Genomic DNA, 20,488 nt, shown 5'->3' with positions numbered 1-20,488 from the left:
TCCCTCTTTCTCGCTGTGTGTGTGTGTGTGTGTGTGTGTGTGTGTGTGTGTGTGTGTGTGTGTGTGTGTGTGTGTGTGTGTGTGTGTGTGTGTGTGTTTCAGGATACTATTTGAAAATGGATTTTGTGCCACCTGATGTTTGTTGGAGACATCACGTCAATTTGAACTAAACCACACGGCGTGATACAGAATCAGAATTTTGGGTTTCAACTCTCCGCATTGCCATTTTATCCTCGACTGCCTCTCATTTCACACGGCTTTTATTTCACTTGCAGTGTGTTTTTTATTTTTTATTTTTTTAAATGTTGCCGGTTTTGCTTCCAATGTAAGAAAATGAGGGACAAATTTAGGGCTATTCTGAGCAGGAGCTGGGAATGAACCCCCGCTGAAAGGAGTTGACACAAGAGATGAATAATTTTTGCAGCGACACTAAGCTCATCACAGGGAAACATATGCAAAATGTGATTTTCTGGACGGTGGATGGGTGACAGAAGTACATCTCCCACTCAGGTCAATACATTCCCCATCCTGCTGAATCCTGTTAATCACTGGCGGGTTGAACTCTATGTACTATTTACTGGGAAAAACTGATCAGATAATCGTATTTTGTTAATCAAAGTAAGACAGAGGTGCCACCTCCCACTCATAAAGTAAAACTTAACATCACAAAATAACTTCTTTATGTCAGATTTTTTTTTGGTTAAAAATCAATAAATAATTCTTAAAAAAGCTCAGATGATTTTATTTTACTTTAAAAGTGGAAAAGCTCCCATAGATGGGGCAATTTTAACAGTTTCTCCATTGTATCAACTTCTGCATTGTGCAAGCAGCATTTATAAATGAGAGACGCCAGTAAGAGTGGCTGCTATAATGTAAGTAAGAAGATGAGCTTTATCCTGTATGTCATGGCCAACAGCTAATGAATAAGCAGTAGTTTTAGCATCCATGTAGAAGGAAAAAGTTTGGTATGTAATTCGATAGGAATATAGATTATGAGCCTTCGTTTCAGCGTTGATCATCATGTTACCCTTACTGTAGTTCTACTGCTTGTGAGGAGAGCCGACACACTGTCAAAACTTCATCTGTGGCTGTCTGCAAACATTTCAGGCAGTACAAAGTTAAAACTGCGGATTTCAATCCAAGATTGAATCCTTCAGTCTAATATGTGATTCTGTCCATCTCGGATGGGATGAGTGTTTGTGGTGGTCTGGGTCCGACTCCAGCAGCACTTTATATTCAGCACGGCAACTTATTCCGAATGCATTTACACAACATCTCGTTTTAAAAATGTATTTAACAACAAATACAAACATTTCCACACTAGAAAAACAAAACGTTCTCACCCCCTGTGCTCCCTCATGTGCCAGACACAAGTCATTGTTCTTGTGCCTCCAGATTCTGATTTGTGGTGACAATGTGATTTGCAAGACATATTTTTAAGACATTGTGTGTATTGGCATTGGGAAATACATACTTTTTGGGTAAGTAACTGTGTCAGGAGTTCACAGTCTCTGAGGTAAAAGTCCCATTCAATTTTGTGGTCATTAGAAACAAGAAGGAGACAGCTTGAGCACTTTCAAAATCTTAAACAGAAATTGAATACTCGTGGGTGACCAGTTAGACATGAAAAATGAGCAAATGCACTAAAAATATGTTTCTAATTTGATGCGACGAGCGGTTTTGTCCCCCGCGCTGTGACAGAGACGGAGATTGCTCGAGCTCTGATCCGCACCTCTGACTCATCCCACTCTGCAGATGGGCAAACTAAAATCATTACAGTAACTGCTGAGAACTGTGATCCAGCTCAACACTATCTTCTAATTTGCAGGTATATGCTCCCAGCAAATATGAAGTGATTTCTGCCAGCTCCAAAAACTTTTCCACTACATCAAGATAAACTTTTAATCATTTGCAGCACGAGCCTATTCTATCAATTCTTCTCAGCTAAAACGCCTCTTAGCTGGTATCCCTGTCAGTAACCGTCCTTTGGTGAACCAACGGCAGCGTTTGGCTGTGGATCAGCAAACGGGAGATTATTACCTCAGTGGAGGTCTAAACTCTGTCCTGCTTTTCATAAGCATCTCAGCTGGAAAAAATAGTTTCATCCAATATGTTTGTGTTGGCTAAAATGATCCCATTAATATTCATGTTATTTCACTTGGCCACAAACCCCCGCTTGGTTATCTTTATTTGATATATTTATGAGAAACTGAGCGTCTGTGCTCTTGAGCAATAGCTCAGGCTAGAAATTTGATATGACATGAAGAGGTCATGAGAAAAAAAAAAAAACCTCAGAGGTCTTATCACGGTTTGTATTGTTTGACACGTGTTCCGCTGGAGTTTTTGTTATCGTCAGTAAACACAGACATTCAGTCTCTTCAGCGGTATATGTCACAGTCTGTTTTCAGCACCGGCAAAATGTGTGTCATATCTGAACGCTGCTTTGACGTCATGAACCACCTCGCGGAGTTATCGGGAAACATAAGCTGCACATGCAGCGTGCCCCCGGCTGGACTCCTCTGTGTCCGATAAGCTTCGGACATGAAGGCCTGGACGAGGCGTCTCATTGAGTATAAAAACAATCTGTGTGCCGACAGTCGGGCATGAACAGATATACAGCGTGGGAGATGAGTACCACATGCTGATTCATGTTTCCTCTTGCCACAAAACTCTTCTTCACCGGATTTCACTGTACAATTCATATGCACTCTGTCCTTTTACAATTAATTTAAGTTTTTGATTTATCTGAATTTATTTGGGGCCAATAACAACATGGCTCCTGATTCAAATCTGAGTTCGGCTGGAGGGGCCTTTCTGATGTGAGCTTCATGAGACATCCTGAGATCTGATACCAGCCTTCCTGTTTGCAGTTTGCATGTTCTTTCTGAGCATGAATAAGTGTTTTTAAACATAGTTACTGTAATTCTAACAAAATATAGAGAAAGAAATTCAGTATTCTTACATGAACAAGGCAACAGTGGGACATAAACCCCTTATTGAGAGGAAAAAAAACCTCCAGCAAAGTCACATTCAGAGGTGGACCTTTTTCTGTTTTCACTGGTGAGAGTGAGGGGAAAGTACGGGATAAAAGGATGGGACAGACAGCAAAAAAGGAGCAACTAGCACCATCCAACATCCAGACCTGATAGAGGAAGCACTGATAACAGACTTCCGCGTCCACAATCTTTCTCCCTTTGTCTTTTGTTTCACTTCAGTCTACTTTTTAGCCGTAAATCGTTTTATTGCGGCCTCCTCCGCCTGTTGTGCATCTCTGTTTCCACTTCCTGACACAGCCTAACCAGTAATTAAAATGCTCACGGTCAATTGAGCAAATCATTGCACAGTGTGCCACACCTGAGCTGGAGTAGGAGGAAAAACAAAAGTCTCACAGGCTCATGCACACACGTGAATGCGTGCGTGCACACAATGCTGCGGTCGCAATCAGGACGCAGTCACTCATTATGAATCATTTATGGCATTTTACAGCAGCAGAGAACAATCCGAGGCATTTACGAGCCACCACAGATTTGCAAACACACACACACACACACACTTGCAGTCTTCTTTTATTGCTGTCTTGCAGCCTGGAGCGCTGCAGTGTCCAGGTGTTTCCAGGCTCATGCAGCTGTTGACAGGAAGAGGATCTGTCCATCAGTGGGCGGTGTGATCCCAGCAGCCGGCAGCAGCCAGCCCTGGCATCGCAGCTCGCATATTTAATGTCACGTCCCGACTAGAGGTCACAACCTCGCAGAGGCCTCACACTGCTGGTGTCTAAACCCCGGCACACATCAGTCGTTAAGAGCAATTTCAACTGGAGGGCTGTTGAGTGGGCTAATCTTCAAGGCAGCCACGTGCGCGTTGTGCTCTCGGTTATCAAATATGACTTTGAAAACATGATGTCTTAACTTTGTTTTTCTCAAAAACATGAAGTAAACCACACGAGAGGCACCCACAAAAAGAAAAAAAAAAAGACCTGAACATGTGTGCGTACAGTACAATCTGACACATTCCAACTCTGTTAAGCTCGACGCCCTGAAGGAATGAGCACAACACTGACGGTAGGAGGGGATTTACGCTGTTGAATGATTAGGAGCACTTTTTCTGTTGGCTCAGTTTATTCCTGTGGTAAACAAGGCATTTGGAGCAATTAAGTCAATGATTCTACAACATCAACCTTTGCACTTTGCTCAGTGCTTCTGCATCAGTGGCAGAATTTTGTTTTTTTTCTCCTTTTTCTTTTTCCATTCTTGCCCCCCCTGCTTATTCTGAAAATCAGCAAATCACTGTAAGCCCTCATAAACTTACTTGATTGCAGTAAATGCACAAAACACAATGGTAAAATGACACCACACGCCCACACAGGGACTCGCTATGCACGCAAACGCACGTACAGTATCAAAAGGTCTTAAACGAGTCCTTGTTGAGTAATGTTTATTTTCCTTTTTTCCCTCCTGTGTGTGATTTTATGGGTGTTAAGACTGGCATGGAGAGGCGAAGAGAACAGAGCAAAGCAGAGGCGCTGCATGTGGCGCAGGCTCTGAAGCAATGTTCAACACAGGAAGAAAGAAAAAAAACGGTCACTATGATCTAGTTTGCATTAAATCCCTAAGCTGCTTGATAAAACTTTAATTTGAAATCGAGGCAATACTTCTAAGAATCTCCAGCTGAAGCAAATCACTGCGAGGGAGTGCGAATCAGAATTTCAGTAAAACACATTCATGATTGCATCGCACCACAGTAATAACGCGCTTTGACAAGCACCCTGAAAAAAAGCGCAGAAAAAAAAACGAAAGCTACACCAAAAGCAATTATTAAAGTCTGATCTGATAATCCAGACGTAAAAGGAAAGCGTAGTCACTGAGGTTTGAGTGACACATTTTAAACACCTTGATGTGCTGCTGAGTGATATAACTCTACTATGAGACTGTTTTTACATTCCATGTGTCTCTAAACATAAATAAAATAAATTATAATGAGTAGCAATACAAGCATGACTTGTAACACCTTAAATTATGGATCAATCCTCAAATATCCAGACAAGTCTTTCATGTGTAGAGGTTCAAAAATCTATCTACTTGAACTGTGAGTGGACTTAACGTGGTGAGTATGTGCAGGATTTATAGAGAGCGATGTAGCCCTCTCTGCTTTGCATTTCAATTGTTTTCGTGGAGATGGGGGAAAAAAATCTATCTCTATGTCACAGTCATCAACACTTTCACATCTATTGAGCTCAGAATATTTGGCAGGCACACTTCTCATAACCATACCTCCCAGATCATTAATATAATGTAGAAAACTTTAAACTAGAGGCTCGAGCTTTGTGCCGACATTCCTGTCCACTGACAGACAGCATGTCACACTTTTCTAACATGAACTTGTTGGTACTTTCCCCAATACACAGTAATTAAACAGCTGCCACATGATGAAGGTTGAAGACATCTTGTAAAAACTTGGCAAAAGGATTCAATCAATGCTCTTTTTTTCCCCTTAAGTTGTAACAGAAGATTGGGAAACCGCACCACCATCACCACAACCATGTCCAGCTGTCAGAAACATGTCGAATTAGCAGATGTCTTGTGTCATGAAGCTAAGCTTTTACAGAAGCCGATGTCAATTGACGGCATTTTTCAGTGCTATTTATGTTTGATTGCTTTAATGTAAACTACACATAAAAGTAAGGGAATCAGTGTTTGCTGGTTAATGTCGCTGTTGTAGCAACACTTCTTTGTAAGAACTCATTTACCACTGGAAAGCCTGCTTACTTCCATCTTTAAAAGTTAACGATTGATAGAGGATTTTTTTTTCTCTTTATGGATGAAATCGCATGCTCAGCTGCTCATCCAGCAAATCCAAGTTTATAACAAATGTGGCAGTTTTTAACAGGCGAATCAAAACGTCCTCCAACACGATACGATTTATTTCTGATCTGCACTGCTGCGGCAACACGGTAATCTGCCAAACACAAATTTCCACAGTTTTTGTTTTCAATTAATCATGTTCACATGAATGTGAAACTTGAAAGGTGCAATAGGTAAGATTGGAGTAAAACCACTGGGTGGCAGTAGTGAGCCACAATAACATCTTGTCTGGCTCCAGTACAAATCTTTAATTATCTTCATTGTAAGTTAGAAGTTCTTTTTCTTTACCCATTATGTTGGCTATTGATCCATCTGTAAGTGTTGTCACTGACTCTCTCCTTTTTGTTTTTCTGAACAAGTAGTTTGACTCAAGGCACCACCTGATGGTTGAAACTGGTATGACAGTCAACAACAAGCCATTACGGGCCAATGGTTCATTGGTTAGTGAAGTTGAGGAGAGATCACACACACACACACACCACACACACACACCCACACACACACACACACACATTATAAATATATATCATATATATATATATATATATATATACTTTTTTTTTTAATTCATTTATTTTTTTGACGTGTTTGTGATTCAATGTTTGTTTAAAAAAAGATTTGGGGTGTAAAACAGCTTTTATGTTTTTCTTCCCTTCAAAACATTTTATGGATAAATATACATGTCTAAAATTGTCTGGAAAAGCTCTTCTTTTTTGATTGCCTTGTTGTTGTTCAACTTTATTGTGTCGGTAATTTTTACACTTATTGTTGCTCATAATGAGACACAAATGAAGGTTTGTTTATTTCATAGAAAAGGGAGAAAGAAGCAGTGATTTATGAAACTGGATCCGCCGAAAATCTCTCTCTTCATTTTGAACTGTCTTGCTTGTGTATGAATGTCAGTTTTATTATTCTTTTCTTCATCAACATTCTTTTTAAGAGAAATGTTGCTATAAAAACTTGAATGACACTTTTTTTTTCTTTTGTTATCTATTTTTTTTTTTTTTTTTTACTTTTAATTTAATGTTTTGAAAAAAAATCTACATATTATCAGTGGCTCTCATTAGGGTACAAAGCAGAAGAAATGAAAGGCTGTGTCACGAGTCCTGTGCTTCGTTTCAAGATGAAAGAAAGAGCCCACGGCTAGTGCAAGCTATCTGAATCTCAGAGGCAAACTGTATTTTAAACACCGGTTTTACCGTCCCAGTCAGGATGGGTCTTTCTCGTCCCCGCTGAATCGCTCTCCCTCTCTTTATTATAATGAAAGGCACAGGCATATAAATGGCAAATTTATGATAGATGAAAAGTTTGTGTTGTCCGTGAAAAGTTTGCGCTCCGTAAAGATTTAACACCCGTAGGTCAGGTCCTAACAGTCAAGCCTCCAGTTGAAGAGTGGACACAAACACACACGCACGCAGACACACAAACACAATTTCACACAGAAGTTTGCAAGCACCCACACACTTGCAGTGGAAGTTGACCCACCATGTATCTGCGAAGCCGCACAGACTCTTAATACCCGCTGCTAAAACACCTGAGACAGACACATAGCAAAACTTGCGCCTCATATTTTTCTCACTGTAATGTGTTGACACTTTAAAAAAAAACAGAGTTTTATGTTCACACACCAACACACACTGATAATTCCTACACTGCAGACAAAGTCCCAGCTCACATGGTAGTGCAGAAGCCAAACTCCTGTGGCAGACCTGATATCTATAGAGCTGCAATCCCTGAAGGACACTTGTCTTTATATCATATTCTTAAGCAGCTAAATCAAGCTGTTCTCCGGCCTTTTACAAAGAAAGTGGGCTGAAAGAGACTTACAATCTACGCCTCTTTACAGCCCTAAATCATAAGCATTACTATGCTGAATGAAAACACCTCAGCGGGCACTTCTGACCCGCTTTGTGCATTGGGGATTGTGGTTCTTTTGTGTGGGCGTGTGTAGGTGTCTGACCTTTGAGGATGACCTCCAGCTCGTCCCGGAGGATGTCAAAGGTGCTGTATCTGGAGCTGGTCTCTGGGATGATGTTCTTTTTAAGCCAGCCTCCACAGGCGTACTGATAGAAGTTGTCGCAGGGGTCCACGCCTGCATCCATGTTCTCAATGAGGCGGGAAGCTTTGAAGACAGAGAGGAAGCTCACTCAGGGAATAAAGGAAACATCTATCTGCTAAAGCAAAGTGCGTCTCGTGGCAATAGAAGCTAAATGTGAGGTCAGTCAGGACAAATGACAGAAAACCCTTTGAAGTACATTATTATGCCTGTGGATTTCCTCCCATTGGCTCCACTGACAGTCATGTGGCTTGTTTACTAACTCAAATGATATTTGCAATTACCACAATCTTCACGACAACACGGGGAAATATACTGGCTTATGCACACAGCGTCAAACGAGAAAATCCGCATCAGTCACATATGTGCCTGCTCAACACCGGGATGCAGATATCAAAATGAGCTTATCTTAGCATGAACACTCGAAGTGGAAAAAAAGCATCTTGCAAAATCTGTGTAAGGGGAACAAAATCTGCCTTCCACCTACATAAGCTCATCATGCTCACTGTTTATGCTGGAGCTTTTATCTGGTTTGTACAATCAGTATGAAAACTGACAAATGATCTCTCAGGAGGTTATGTGTGGGACTATTTCTTGGCCAGGGGCAACCATGTTGTCACTCTGAATTTGCTAAAAAGTCGAGTCTCACTCTTAATCCTCCATAAATAAAAAACAAACAAATCGGTTTTAGGTTTTTTTTGTTTTTTTTTTTTCCCCCATGGACTTCACAAATTGACGCAACACATTAATTAGTGAGTTTTGAAGGTGCTTCTTCTGGACAGAGCAACTTGTTTACTCTTTTTCCAAGTCTTTATGCAACTCTGAACTAACGAGCTGCTGAGGAGTTTATCTTCTCAGATAACTATCAGCATGGTCGCTAAAAAAAATTAATTAGAAAAAAAGAAGAACTTCGCAATACTCTTCAAAGTGCTGAAATATTTGCTTAAGAATATACAGCGTGGATGAAATATCCCATCTTCCCATTGCAGGTTGTTAAACAATCTGGAGAAAAATCACAGTGAAGACTATGGACCAGCTTTGGCTAATTGCCAAAATGCATCAAGCTGTTCTTCTAGTGAGACAAAACTCACAGCATCACGTAGGCACAATTAAAAAGTGGGAGGTATCTGTCTCCAAAGGGAAGCGCTTTCCTTCTCGTCAACTTGAAATATATAATAGCAGTACAGTAAAAGCATGAACATTTTCCGTAATAAAACAGTAATGGGGTTAAGTGCAGCACCGGCACTCATAAAGTGTTACGTTTTTGGTGCAGAAGTGAAACTAGACGAAGCAGCTCTCATGACAGGGTTGTCCGTCAAATGTGAGTAAACCAGCCTCCCGCTGACTTCAAAAATGAAACAGTATCTGTTCCTGGAAACTCGAGAAGGAACAATAAATCATTGATTTACTATTCCAGCTTTGTTTCTTCGTGAAATAAGAAAAAAAAATCGAAGAGCTATGCTTTTAACCTTATATTTAAACAGCTGTAGAATCTGGAGAAAATCTCTGGACGCCGTAGCCGTTCCTGGATGTGTCCTCGCACCGGCTTCTGCACTTTGAGCAGGCAGTAATTTATGAAAGCTTGGTTCAACATGTCCAGAGAGAGGTATAAAAGTCAAAGCATGACACGATAAAGTCATGGCTGACAGTCCCAAACTGGATTTACAGGGCGGAAAAAAAAAAGATGGGATTAAAGTTTACACAAATAGGTCGCAGCTCATTACCACAGTCAGGGATCGCTCACAGCTTAATTATAAAACACCGCGGCAATACTTTGACCCGCTCCAAGGTAAAACTAAAAGTGCTTCATCTGGATGTGTGATTCACAGACATGCCCTTCAGGGGGATTTTCACTGTGGTGCGCTTCTCCCCTGGGATCCGGCTAAAGGAGGCTTCAAGGACGAGGCGGCAGAAAAAAGTACGTCAGGGTCAGGGGGATTCCTTTTCCCAGGACTCAAAAATCATTTTAAAAACGAGGGAATTAAAGCTCTAAAGTTTGAAGAATGTGTCTGTGCTGCATGCTTGAGAGCAGCTAAATAAATCATCTAAATGAACACATTTCATTGCTTTTGGATCCAACGGTTGCTAACTTATTTTGTAATCTGAGAAACATTAGGGACGTCTGGGGGGGCGGGGCAGGAGGGGTGCAATGTGATTGAAGCTCTGTGAGGGTGGGATTATCCTCCCACACTCTGACCCCCCCAGGTCTAAAGCATAAACTGGACTGAACGTCTATGAAAGATCTATGAAAGGATACCTGTTTCTCAACTGTTCTTAGTTGATCCAGAACTAATAACCTTTTCCAGCACGGTTTAGCTGAACGCAACTGTTTGTTTACTGATTACTGCTGTGACTTGGAGGAAACTTAAGGGCCATATTCTCTGAGCAGGTCTGAAATTGTGGGGTTTCTGCAGAGCCCTCCTGTTTTCCCATTCTGTCTTCCCTTGAGAAAAATCAAAGCCTAGAGATTGAGTCACTATAGAGAACGCACGAAAACAAACACACACACACACACACACACACTGCTTACCTGACTGCGTGCAGTCAGCTGTGGTGCAGATTTCATCTACAGGAAAATGAAAAACAAATCATCACACAGTGGGACTTTTACAGGCATCAGTCATTATGTCAAATGCTCATTCTTTTCCTTTGACCCCCCCTTCTTTTTCAATTATTCCCTGTTTTGCCATCACACGGCATGTATAACCTTAAACCACTGAGAGGTGTTGCTTTCACTCTGTCAGTCGTTACTTGGGGGCTCCAGCGTTAATCAAAGCTAATGTGACATGTACCGATCCACCAGCACACTGTGACATGACCTTAAACAACTCTCCACTGTATGTTGAGAGCACACACACAGACATGTCATTACATTACTTTTTTCTTTTTTTTTCCCACACAGCATGACAGCTTCACACGTTTATGAAGCTGGGACTACAAAGAGAAATGATGCTGATGACAACAGTGCAACACTGAGACACACTCCAGATAATCAAACGTAATTATTTTGTATGTTGTGTTTTGTTACAGAACTTTACAGTGATTTCTTTAACAATAATATATGCCTATAAATAATCTGCCCATTATGACTGTTTATGTCTAATTTTGCAAGACAGCATTTCTTGTGCCACAGCAAATCAGCCGTGGACTTACTATTAATAGAGCTTTTCATGAGCCTTTAGTCATCTCTGAGTACCAGTTTGAGAAATGTGACATCCAGTACAAAGAGCAAAAATATGCCTATGATAAAACTGATACTTAAAGTGTGACATTAATGAGGTGTAGACATTTTTTCTATTTCAAGTCGTCTTTTTTTTTTCAGATGATACATATCACAGATTGTAAACTGATGACATTCACACCATATTATGTTTTACCCAAATTAGACACATTAAAAATGTGGTAAACATATAAAGAGATTATCATTTAGAGGTGCAAATAGAGTTCTATTAGAATGTATGAAAACCTAATGAAAAAACTGTAAAAAAAAAAAAAAAAAAAACTGGACCTTGACACACTATTTCTTCTTTCTGTGTCAGTGGCTGTACTTTTGTACTGTGCTTTAAAAGCACGCGGCTCAAGTGTCTTCTGTCACCTGAACAAAGTACGACTCTTAAGCACAAACGCAGCGCCAAGCAATCACCGCTGCATGTACACAGTTTGAAGGCGATCTTTAAAAGCTGCGAAATGTTCCCTTTTTAATTGTGGCAGCAAGCAAAATGAAACAATGTCTTCAGCACTCAGCAGCTGTGAAAAAAAATATTAATTTCTAGTTACACAACGTTCTTGTTTTGATCATGTTTTTTTTTTTCAGGTTTACAAACTTTCATCACCGTCAATCTGACGGGGTGTTTTTTTTTCAAAAAAGGAATCAGATTCTCAAGGATTCAGACGCCTCGTGGAAGTCCCTTCAGAGCACTCACCGGTTTTCTGAGTAGCGAAGAGGATGATGAGGGCAACAATGATGATGAAGAGCAGGGAGACAATAGTAAGGAGGCCAATTTCGAGGGAGGTCCAGCGGGGCTTCTTAGCCGACTTGGGGGTGTTGGTCTCTGTCATTCTCGGATCGTCTCCTTCAGCTTCCGCCTGTATCAACTCAACTGAGGAGAGTCAGAGGACAAGCAAAACTGGAATGATCACTCCAATGAGAGGGAATGAATGAGCAACCGCTATGATGATCAACTGGGAGTCTATTTCTCAGGAAAACCACCTCAGGCATGTCCCGCTTCGAAGTTTCCTGTATATGAGCGTACCGGTTTTGAATCATAAATTAACCCTTTATCAGGCATCACATCTGCTCTATTCCTGTAACGTTAAAAGGGACTTTAAGTTCCACAAAATGACACTAGACATTGAGATAAATATAGATTTTCCAGGGTTTCTGGAATTGGTGAAAACATCAGCTGCACACTGCAGAGTTTTAATATGTGTCAATCTGGTCGACGTTTCATCACAAACCTTAAAGATCTTGAAAAGCTGCGAAGGCAAAAACTAAATTATGACACAAGGTTCATTTTCCAGTTGTGCAGAGTTCCCTTCAAAGGGTTAATGAACGTTCCTTCCTTTTAAGAAGATCTCAGAGTGAGCTTTTAAATGTGGGGTCGATGGTCTTTTTTCCCTGAGATTCTATCATTCAGTTCATTCAGTTAATGAATTAGCTCAAAAATCTATACTTAAATACTTGAGCTAAGATAAACTTTAATGATTCTGTGAAAAAATAAATTCACTAATGGAATGAGCTTAATGTGAGGTAATTGAACACATATGATCACTGGTATTAGATCTTGAATTAGAACAAAAAAGCATTCAGAAAAAATAACTCAAAAATGTCTGTATTATTTCAACAACAACTCATCAAAATCCGTGACAAATTATCTACTATAAAACTATTTCCACCTTGTTATCATTACTTAAAAATCCAATACTGATATGCAATCATGGTTGGCATCATTGAGAAAAACTAATTTTCCCTTCCTTATTCACACTTTTTTGGACTTTTTACACTTTAACAACACACATGTTCAAATAAATACTTTTGCTTTGGCTTTATGAAAACAACCCACCTGTTTAGTCATATGACTTTTTAAAACACACAGATGAAAGAAAGCCCTGAGAGTTGAGAGGAAATAAAGCACAGAAGGCAAATAAAAAAAAAAAAAAACAGACACAGACACAGGAAAAACATTTTTACACAAGTCTTGAAGCAAAAGGTGAGAACAATGTAAGCTCTTACCCCAGTGGCTATATACTCCAGACACAACAAAACAAAACAGGGGAAAAAAAAAAAAAAAAAGCCAAACAAGGAACGCACACTTCAGAGGAAGAGAAAACACCAGGTTTTTTCCTCTGCTCCTCACATACACACTGCTGTTTAACTCTCTGGGGCCAAAGGAGAACTTTACAAAGTTCATGTAACAAGCAAGTTAAGTGTATCTCTGCTATATAATCCCTAATCCTTTAACAACACCGTGCAGACACACCCGTGCAACGACTGCACTCACACATGCCCGTGCACACTTTTACAGGCTGGTGTCATGAGGTGTCTGTGGGTGGGACTCTCGACATGCTGAGATGGGAACACGACACGGGAGAGAAGGACGAGTTCTCCCAGAACCCTCTGAATTCATGCACACAGCACCTACTGCACACACACACACACACACACACACACACACACCACACACACACACACACACCGCCAGCTACTTCAGCTACTGTCCCCTCCTGTCCGCTTCCCCTTTGTGACAAAACAATAGCAGAATGTAAACTTCCCTGGTTATGTCCATTATCTAACCTGGTTTGTCATTACTGCTCGCATTAACCACGGCTCCCTACAGGCTGCTTCGCCACCTCCGCACCGCGCTATAGCTGTAAATGGCATCCCGGCAGGGCCAGGGGATTCACTATAGAAGAGCAGTGAGTCAGTTATGAAGACAATAATAAGAGAGAAAAAAAAAGAAGGAAAGCGAGTGATTGAATGTATAGAAAAACTGAGATGAGACGGCGAGAGGAGAAGAGTTGATATATTAATCAGATCCTGCCTCTCAGGCTGCAGGAGGGGGCAGAAACTTTGCAAACAGATCAGCGTGACAGCAGTCCCACGGCTCCAATAAAACCATGTGCGCACAGGAGAGGCTGTACATTAACTTCGCTCACTCTGCTCCTGACACTTTGCATGCCCAGAAATCAGATGTCTGTGGAAATGACTGAAAACGAAAGAGAACATAAGGCACGGTGTGGGAATGTGTTAAAACAGGCGAGAAAGACAGATGATTGAATTGACAAATGAACTGTGTGGAGCATCTTGAGGTCCTAAATCATGTCTGAGTGACTCCCCCTCACTGTGCCAAGGCATGTTCGGTATGAGTCTTGGAGCACTTACTATATGTCTCTCTCATGTACCATCACTCAGGCATTACGCTCATGGCCCTGTCTTTACAAGGAATTATTGCATGTTTAAAGTCAGGAAATACCCCTCCAATCATCAGCACTGCTTCTGGTTGAGTTAAGGGACCTGGTTTGCATCACATTAAGCTTCAAATAATGTGTAGTCAGTTTGGGTGGGACAGGAACACCCAATATGTATCTCATGTTGCGTCTGTAGTTGCAGTATGTAGCCGATCTTTATTTCCATCTCTGTTTTTGTTTTAAAGCGACATCCAGTGTGTTTTGAAAGGTGGGTGATGCTGCGTCTGCGTTTCTTAAAACAATGAGTCACAGAAAGTGGCACAGAAAGTCAGGCCACTCTTTCTATTTCTCCCCACTCTGCATCTGTCCATCATGATATATCTAAAACATAAACAGGCCACATGTCTGGGGAGAACCTCACAACCCCCCTCAAAATTAAACCCATCATTCACCCCGACACCTGAAAACACCAATGCCTCTGCAAACGTGCACACACGCTCACATGTATCTGCAACAGAACACTTGCACAAAGTCCCTTTTTTTTTTTTTTTACAGCCTGAACCTATGTGAGCCATGAACATGTCATGTACCTAAATGAGTTTGAATAAGTGCAGGAATGTGGCCTAGTTTGACTTAAAATAACACCTTCTCTGGGCTATGATTTGCAGCACAGGGCCGAGAGCTGCACACCGAACACCGAAAGCCAGAGAGAGAGAGTAGAAGCCCAGAGGTGTAGAGATGAAGCCCCGACTCCTAAATGGCTCCCTTAATGGTTTTTTCCTAACAGCACTTAATGTAACAGTAAAAATAACTTTTAAAGGGACATGGCGCTAAGTTCCAGCCACACAGTTCTAACAGTGGACCAAAGTGAGCCGCGTGCAGCTGATGCCGGGCTGCAGCGCGCTCTCTGATAGGACCGAATCCATCCAAGTGTCCCGGCTATATGGAAAATAAAGAAATAAATAAATCAGCTTCAGCACGCGCCTCGGTTCGCAGTCGAACGCGTGCCAGCTCCTCATCTCCTGTTGCACGTCTCAAACTCCAAGGAGGGGGCAGCGCTGCTACTGCTGCTGGTTTTTTTTTTTTTTAAGGTGGTGGGGGCATGATCAACTGGTGCACGCTGCCCCGTGTCACCCAACCGGCACACGCGCGCACACACAAGCAAAGGGTAATTCGCGCGCGCGCACTTTCAAGACGCACAGATGGCACCGCGCTGCAAGGAGCGCTCGCGACTTACCACCAGATATATCAGGAAATTTTCGGTCGAGGATATATATGGGCATCACATCCACCGGGCAAACATCCGTGTAATCCACAGAGGGAAGAACGCCAACTGCTGATCGATTTATTAGCTTCAGCTTAGATTTATACAAGAACAAGAAAAAAAAAAAAAAAAACGATCCCGCCTCGCTTCTTCTTTTTCTTCTTTCTTCCTTTGGCTTTCTATTCCAGGAGCGCACATTCACGCGCACACGCTCCCTTCACTGTGCCACATCTACCCGGAGAGGATCGCTGAATCCAAATGATCCATCCGGAGTCCTGCGCTGCGCGCCGCAGTTGGTCAAGTGTGCGACCCTCGGAGGGGGGATCCCATATTTATGCGGCGTGTGGCAGATTGTGAGTGCGCCTTTCGGAAGTTCCCGGTCCGGGAGACGCTGCCTCCTCCGTCAAGGGCGGCGTTCAGAAGTCCCCCCACCCTGCCAGTCTGCACTTGCTGTCTGAGGCTCAGCTCCGAGGCGCAGGTTCATATGGAGAGCTGCTGGAGCGATTACCCCATATCCCTCACACCTCTGTCCTCCACTTGTTCTGTCCTTATCGCAATTTGGGTATAAGTGCATTTTTTTTTAGTCACTTGAAAGAAATAAAGCTCTTTTTTGCACATTATTGACATTTAGGTCAAACTCAAAACTCTAACATGTTCACTATTGCCTTAATATTATTGTCCTTCTACTTGTGCCCTTGCCACAAGTTGGACATTTGAGCTCAACGGAATTCCGCCTCACTAGATTATAAAAATAAAATCTTGCCAGCTGTCCTTTTCATTTATTTATCTTTTGCACACTAGTTGCAAACCTGTTCTAATGCAGGTTTCACCAATAGTGCCACACAGCTACAGCAAGCACATGAAACATTGAGATTTCTCACACTAAAGTAGGATTCTGGAACCTGAACAGTTGCATCATCCATTTTCTCCACTTTCCACCAAAGGTATTAGTATGGAGCTGCAAACCTGTACAGAATATAAGTTTTGCTACAAGAACTATACCTTGTGTAAAATTGTTGGGATGTAAAAATACAATATTTGAATCATTTAAGGTGTAGTTTGAGCTTCATAAGCCATTTTGGCTGTTTTGCCTCTTGTTTTTTTATTCATTTTTGTTGGCTCTTTTTGCACCTTTTCACCCATTTTTATTAATTTTAGGAGTTTTATCTTTATTATCCACATTGTTCAACCTGTGTTTTAATTTTAGCTCTTTATCATAGCTTTTTTTTCCATCTTCTCCCCACAAATATCTAACATAAAAGTAAACTTGCATTGTTAAACAGGTAAAAAGTAAAGCAAGTATTTCCTTGTCAAATGAACCTAGCTTTTTTCGAAAGCGTTTTCTTCAAGATGCAGTTGAAAACCCAACATTTATCACCTGCAGTGAAAGGCAGCAGGCATGAGATGCATATTTTATTTGGCAAAGTATTGAAATACCTAATTTACAGTCACGTTTGTCACCTTGAGCTTCAAGACAAGAGCACCTTTCAAATGCCGTTTGTTGTGCAACACGATTAAAATAACAAGAGAAAGTTTATTCACATAATATATTTTGTGACAGCTGCAGGGAAGCACCCCGGAGAGACTGAAGAGCCGCATGTGCCTCCAGAGCCGCCCGTTACAGACCTCTGCACAAGGTACAGTTACTGAGGATTAAAGGTTTCCTGTAAACTCGTGAGCTGAAAAACCTTTGACATATTCACTAATCGAGCACATATTCAGCTTCCTATTGACTCACAGTTACAGTACTAGTTACATTCCAGATTGTTACTTATTGAAATGGTCACGGTACGCAGTGTCCACCGGTTGCACGAGTGGATACTTAATTATTTTCATGTCAAATAGAGAAAGTATTCATAAAGTTCATTAGTCAAACATTAGTTGTACAATATTTGTTGAGGAGCCAAGAGAGTTGTACCCGAAGGGCCCTATTAGATTTACAACTAAAAATATCCCAAAAAAACAAAAACAAAAGAACTCAGAATTCTGTCATATCCCACCTTCTTCACTGAAATATAGCAAAGTAGTTTACACATTACATACATACGTACATAATGTGTATACTTGAGAGAGAACTGACATTGTAATTGTAATCGTAAAGCCTGAAATGTTTACTTGTGTATTTATTCTGCCGAAAAATGACTATTAGCTACACGAGCAACCTCTGTTTGAACTAACTAGTTAATTAGCTGAAATGTTAATGAGAAGTCAGATTCCAAATATGTAAATGCTTTCAACCAACATGCTGAGTTTTTTTTTACTCCCATGTGGGAAGTTTGAATAAACAAGTTGATTTATTTCACCCAAGGGGGCTTTGGGTTGTACTAGAAAGAATTTCCAGCATATTAATTGATGTTTTTATCTTAAAAGAGCAGTAGATCTGGACACCCATCAACAACTGTGTTTGACTAGGAAATGAGTGAAGTTTCCATGTAGTTAGAATGTCTGAAGCTGCTTGAGCCATATCTTCTCACTATTTGATTAAAAACCGATTATTTGATGCAACATGCAATCTAAAAAGTTCCACATGTGAGTTATGGAGTCAAACTGTTCACCAGTCACACAAGTGAAGGGTTAAAAATCAAGAATGGAGACCAAGCCCTAAATTTTGATGCATCCTAATTTATAACAATTTCACATAGTTTTGATTCATTTGTGTTCCTCCTCTGCGTTTGAATAAGTTCTGTATTTTTCTGCAAGTTTTATCTGGTAATGTTGATTGAAATCTTGACCCTTGAACACAGCAATCTGTCCTCCTCAAATCAAGCAGATGGCTTTGCCTTTGACTTTGATAAATATTGCCAAGCTGCAGGACAGAATCTTTTAGGGGGGCACAGATGGTAGCAACAGTTGAAATTGGGAAGAGAACCTTAGGTGCATGGAGAATAATCATGCCACCGAAGTGAAGCGCAAACAAAATTAAGATTCTATTATTGTAATTATCTCACTTCATAAAGATGGTTTATCTGACTTCATTTTCCAGTGTCGACAATAATTATTATTAATGCCAACAGTTTGCTTTTGGGTTCAAGCTGTGTGAAGTTTTCATGTTCTCCCTGTGGATGAATGTTTCTTGTGTGGACTATGATTTCTTCCAAAAGTCACCAAACATTAATTTGACTTAAAATGGTGACTTTAAATTAAACGTTGCTGTGACGGGGAGTTGCGCAGAGATGTATACTTTCATATAAATAAGGTTACACGCTTGAAAAAAGAAGTTCATCAAAGTTAAAACTGCCTCAAAACAGTATTTTATGACAGTAGTTCGAGTATTTAATGTAATTAGGCTATATCTAATGTAAATGCAAAAAGTCAGGCCTGTCACAGAAATATGACTCTGTGCCTTTATTTATCACATTTCTGACAGAACAACACATATTTTGACAGAAAAAGAGATAAGATGTAAAAACCAGCGTAAAAGTCAGTGCGATAACTCCAGAGCCGTAATACTGACAGATTCAGACTGTCACCTGCAGCACGCCATGCCTGGATGCTTTTGTTCTGTGATCAGTGTTCTCAAAGCCACCAGGGAGTCATTAGTACACAATGAAATCATTTTTTCAGGTAAAAGTCAACTGGTTTACAAAAAAAAAAAAAAAAAATGTTTTGCTTCAATGTGTTTGTAATATTTTGCTTCCATTCAGTTATGTGGCCTTGCACTCACATTCTAGGGCCTGTTGAGCACAAAAATTCACTGCAGGGTCACTGCTGCAGAACAGTCAACTCTGCAAGCACCAGCAGGATGTTTCATTCATAGTAGAAGTTAAGTGTTAAAGTGAGAAGAAAACAAAACAGAAAGCCCGGGATCAAAGCAAGCTGTCACAGCGGGGTCACATGTCACTGAGTGTGTCCCGTCCTCCCACAAAATGTTACTGAGAGCCGAGGCTGCTGGAGCCTCCGCTCCCGCACCGCAACGCGAACTTCACCTCTATGCTGCAACAGTCAAACACAGAGACTGCAGGCCAAACAGGGAGGCGAGGCAAGTGGCAAATTTGTTTTAAAGTGTGAACATTAGCAACAGCACCGTTCCAGTAGGAGTATCCATCCATTTTCTGTATCTGCTGTATCTGCTGTATCCGTAATGGTGACGGGGGCTGAAGCCGATCCCACCTGACCATGAGGGAAGGCAATGTACCGGACGCCGGTCCAGTTAGTAGTTTGCCAAATCATGCACGGTCCAGACTGCAGAATCTGTGTGGCCTCCAAAATCAAAAACATTTGCCAATAATCTCATTAGTCTGGAAAGAAAGGCTACATTGTGGTTTTGCACACCAATGTTACTCAAGAAAATTCAGATTGCTTCTTTTTTCATGATGTACTCAAACTTATTTATTTCTAAAACTTCATGAAAACGTGGTGTTGCCTGGTTTGATCGTTTTTTTTTTTATAGTCTATCATTTTACTGGCCCAAACAATTTAACATCACATTGGGCTGTATGTGGTCCTTAAATGACACCTCTGCTGTGTGCCCATTTCTATATTGTATTAGAAATACAGAAAGTAGAAATGTAGTCAATAGCACCCACCATACTGGCTTATGAAAACACTCCAGACTCGCTTTTGGCTGTGCGTTTGCAAAGAGAGTAAACAAGTAAACAGATGAAAATGCACAGTACATACATCGAGTACTGAAAGTATATTTCTGCACGGATCACATAGAAATGCAATTCAAGCTTTATGTAGCCCTGAGACATTTCTAATCGACCAAACTGTGGGCAGTTTTTGTTACTTGTTTTGGCTGAAACAAAGGTAAAACTTTAAAAATTGATGTAACTTTCTTCGAGTAGTTACAATAGCAAGCTCATAGTTGAAGTTGTGGATCAGCACGGATTAAGGAAGAAGTTTAACACTTGTTTAAAAATGGAAACAAACGTCACTCTCCCATGATAAAATTCTGCATTT

At 40.9% G+C, this 20,488-nt stretch overlaps 1 protein-coding gene across 1 annotated transcript in view; it reads right to left on the bottom strand.

Moving 5' to 3' along the window:
* LOC115400577 (neprilysin) overlaps positions 1-16,043 on the bottom strand; it is a 44,784-nt gene extending 28,741 nt beyond the window's left edge. The window contains 4 exon segments of the mRNA XM_030108560.1: positions 7,819-7,980; positions 10,445-10,480; positions 11,838-12,014; positions 15,563-16,043. Of these exon segments, the coding sequence (XP_029964420.1) occupies positions 7,819-7,980; positions 10,445-10,480; positions 11,838-12,014; positions 15,563-15,605 (418 nt within the window). The 5' untranslated portion in view covers positions 15,606-16,043.
* Between the last annotated feature and the right edge of the window lie 4,445 nt (positions 16,044-20,488).

Source organism: Salarias fasciatus, chromosome 14, assembly GCF_902148845.1.
Source record: "Salarias fasciatus chromosome 14, fSalaFa1.1, whole genome shotgun sequence".
In the NCBI taxonomy this organism is placed as follows: domain Eukaryota; kingdom Metazoa; phylum Chordata; class Actinopteri; order Blenniiformes; family Blenniidae; genus Salarias; species Salarias fasciatus.
This window is presented reverse-complemented; position numbering and strand designations above follow the sequence as displayed.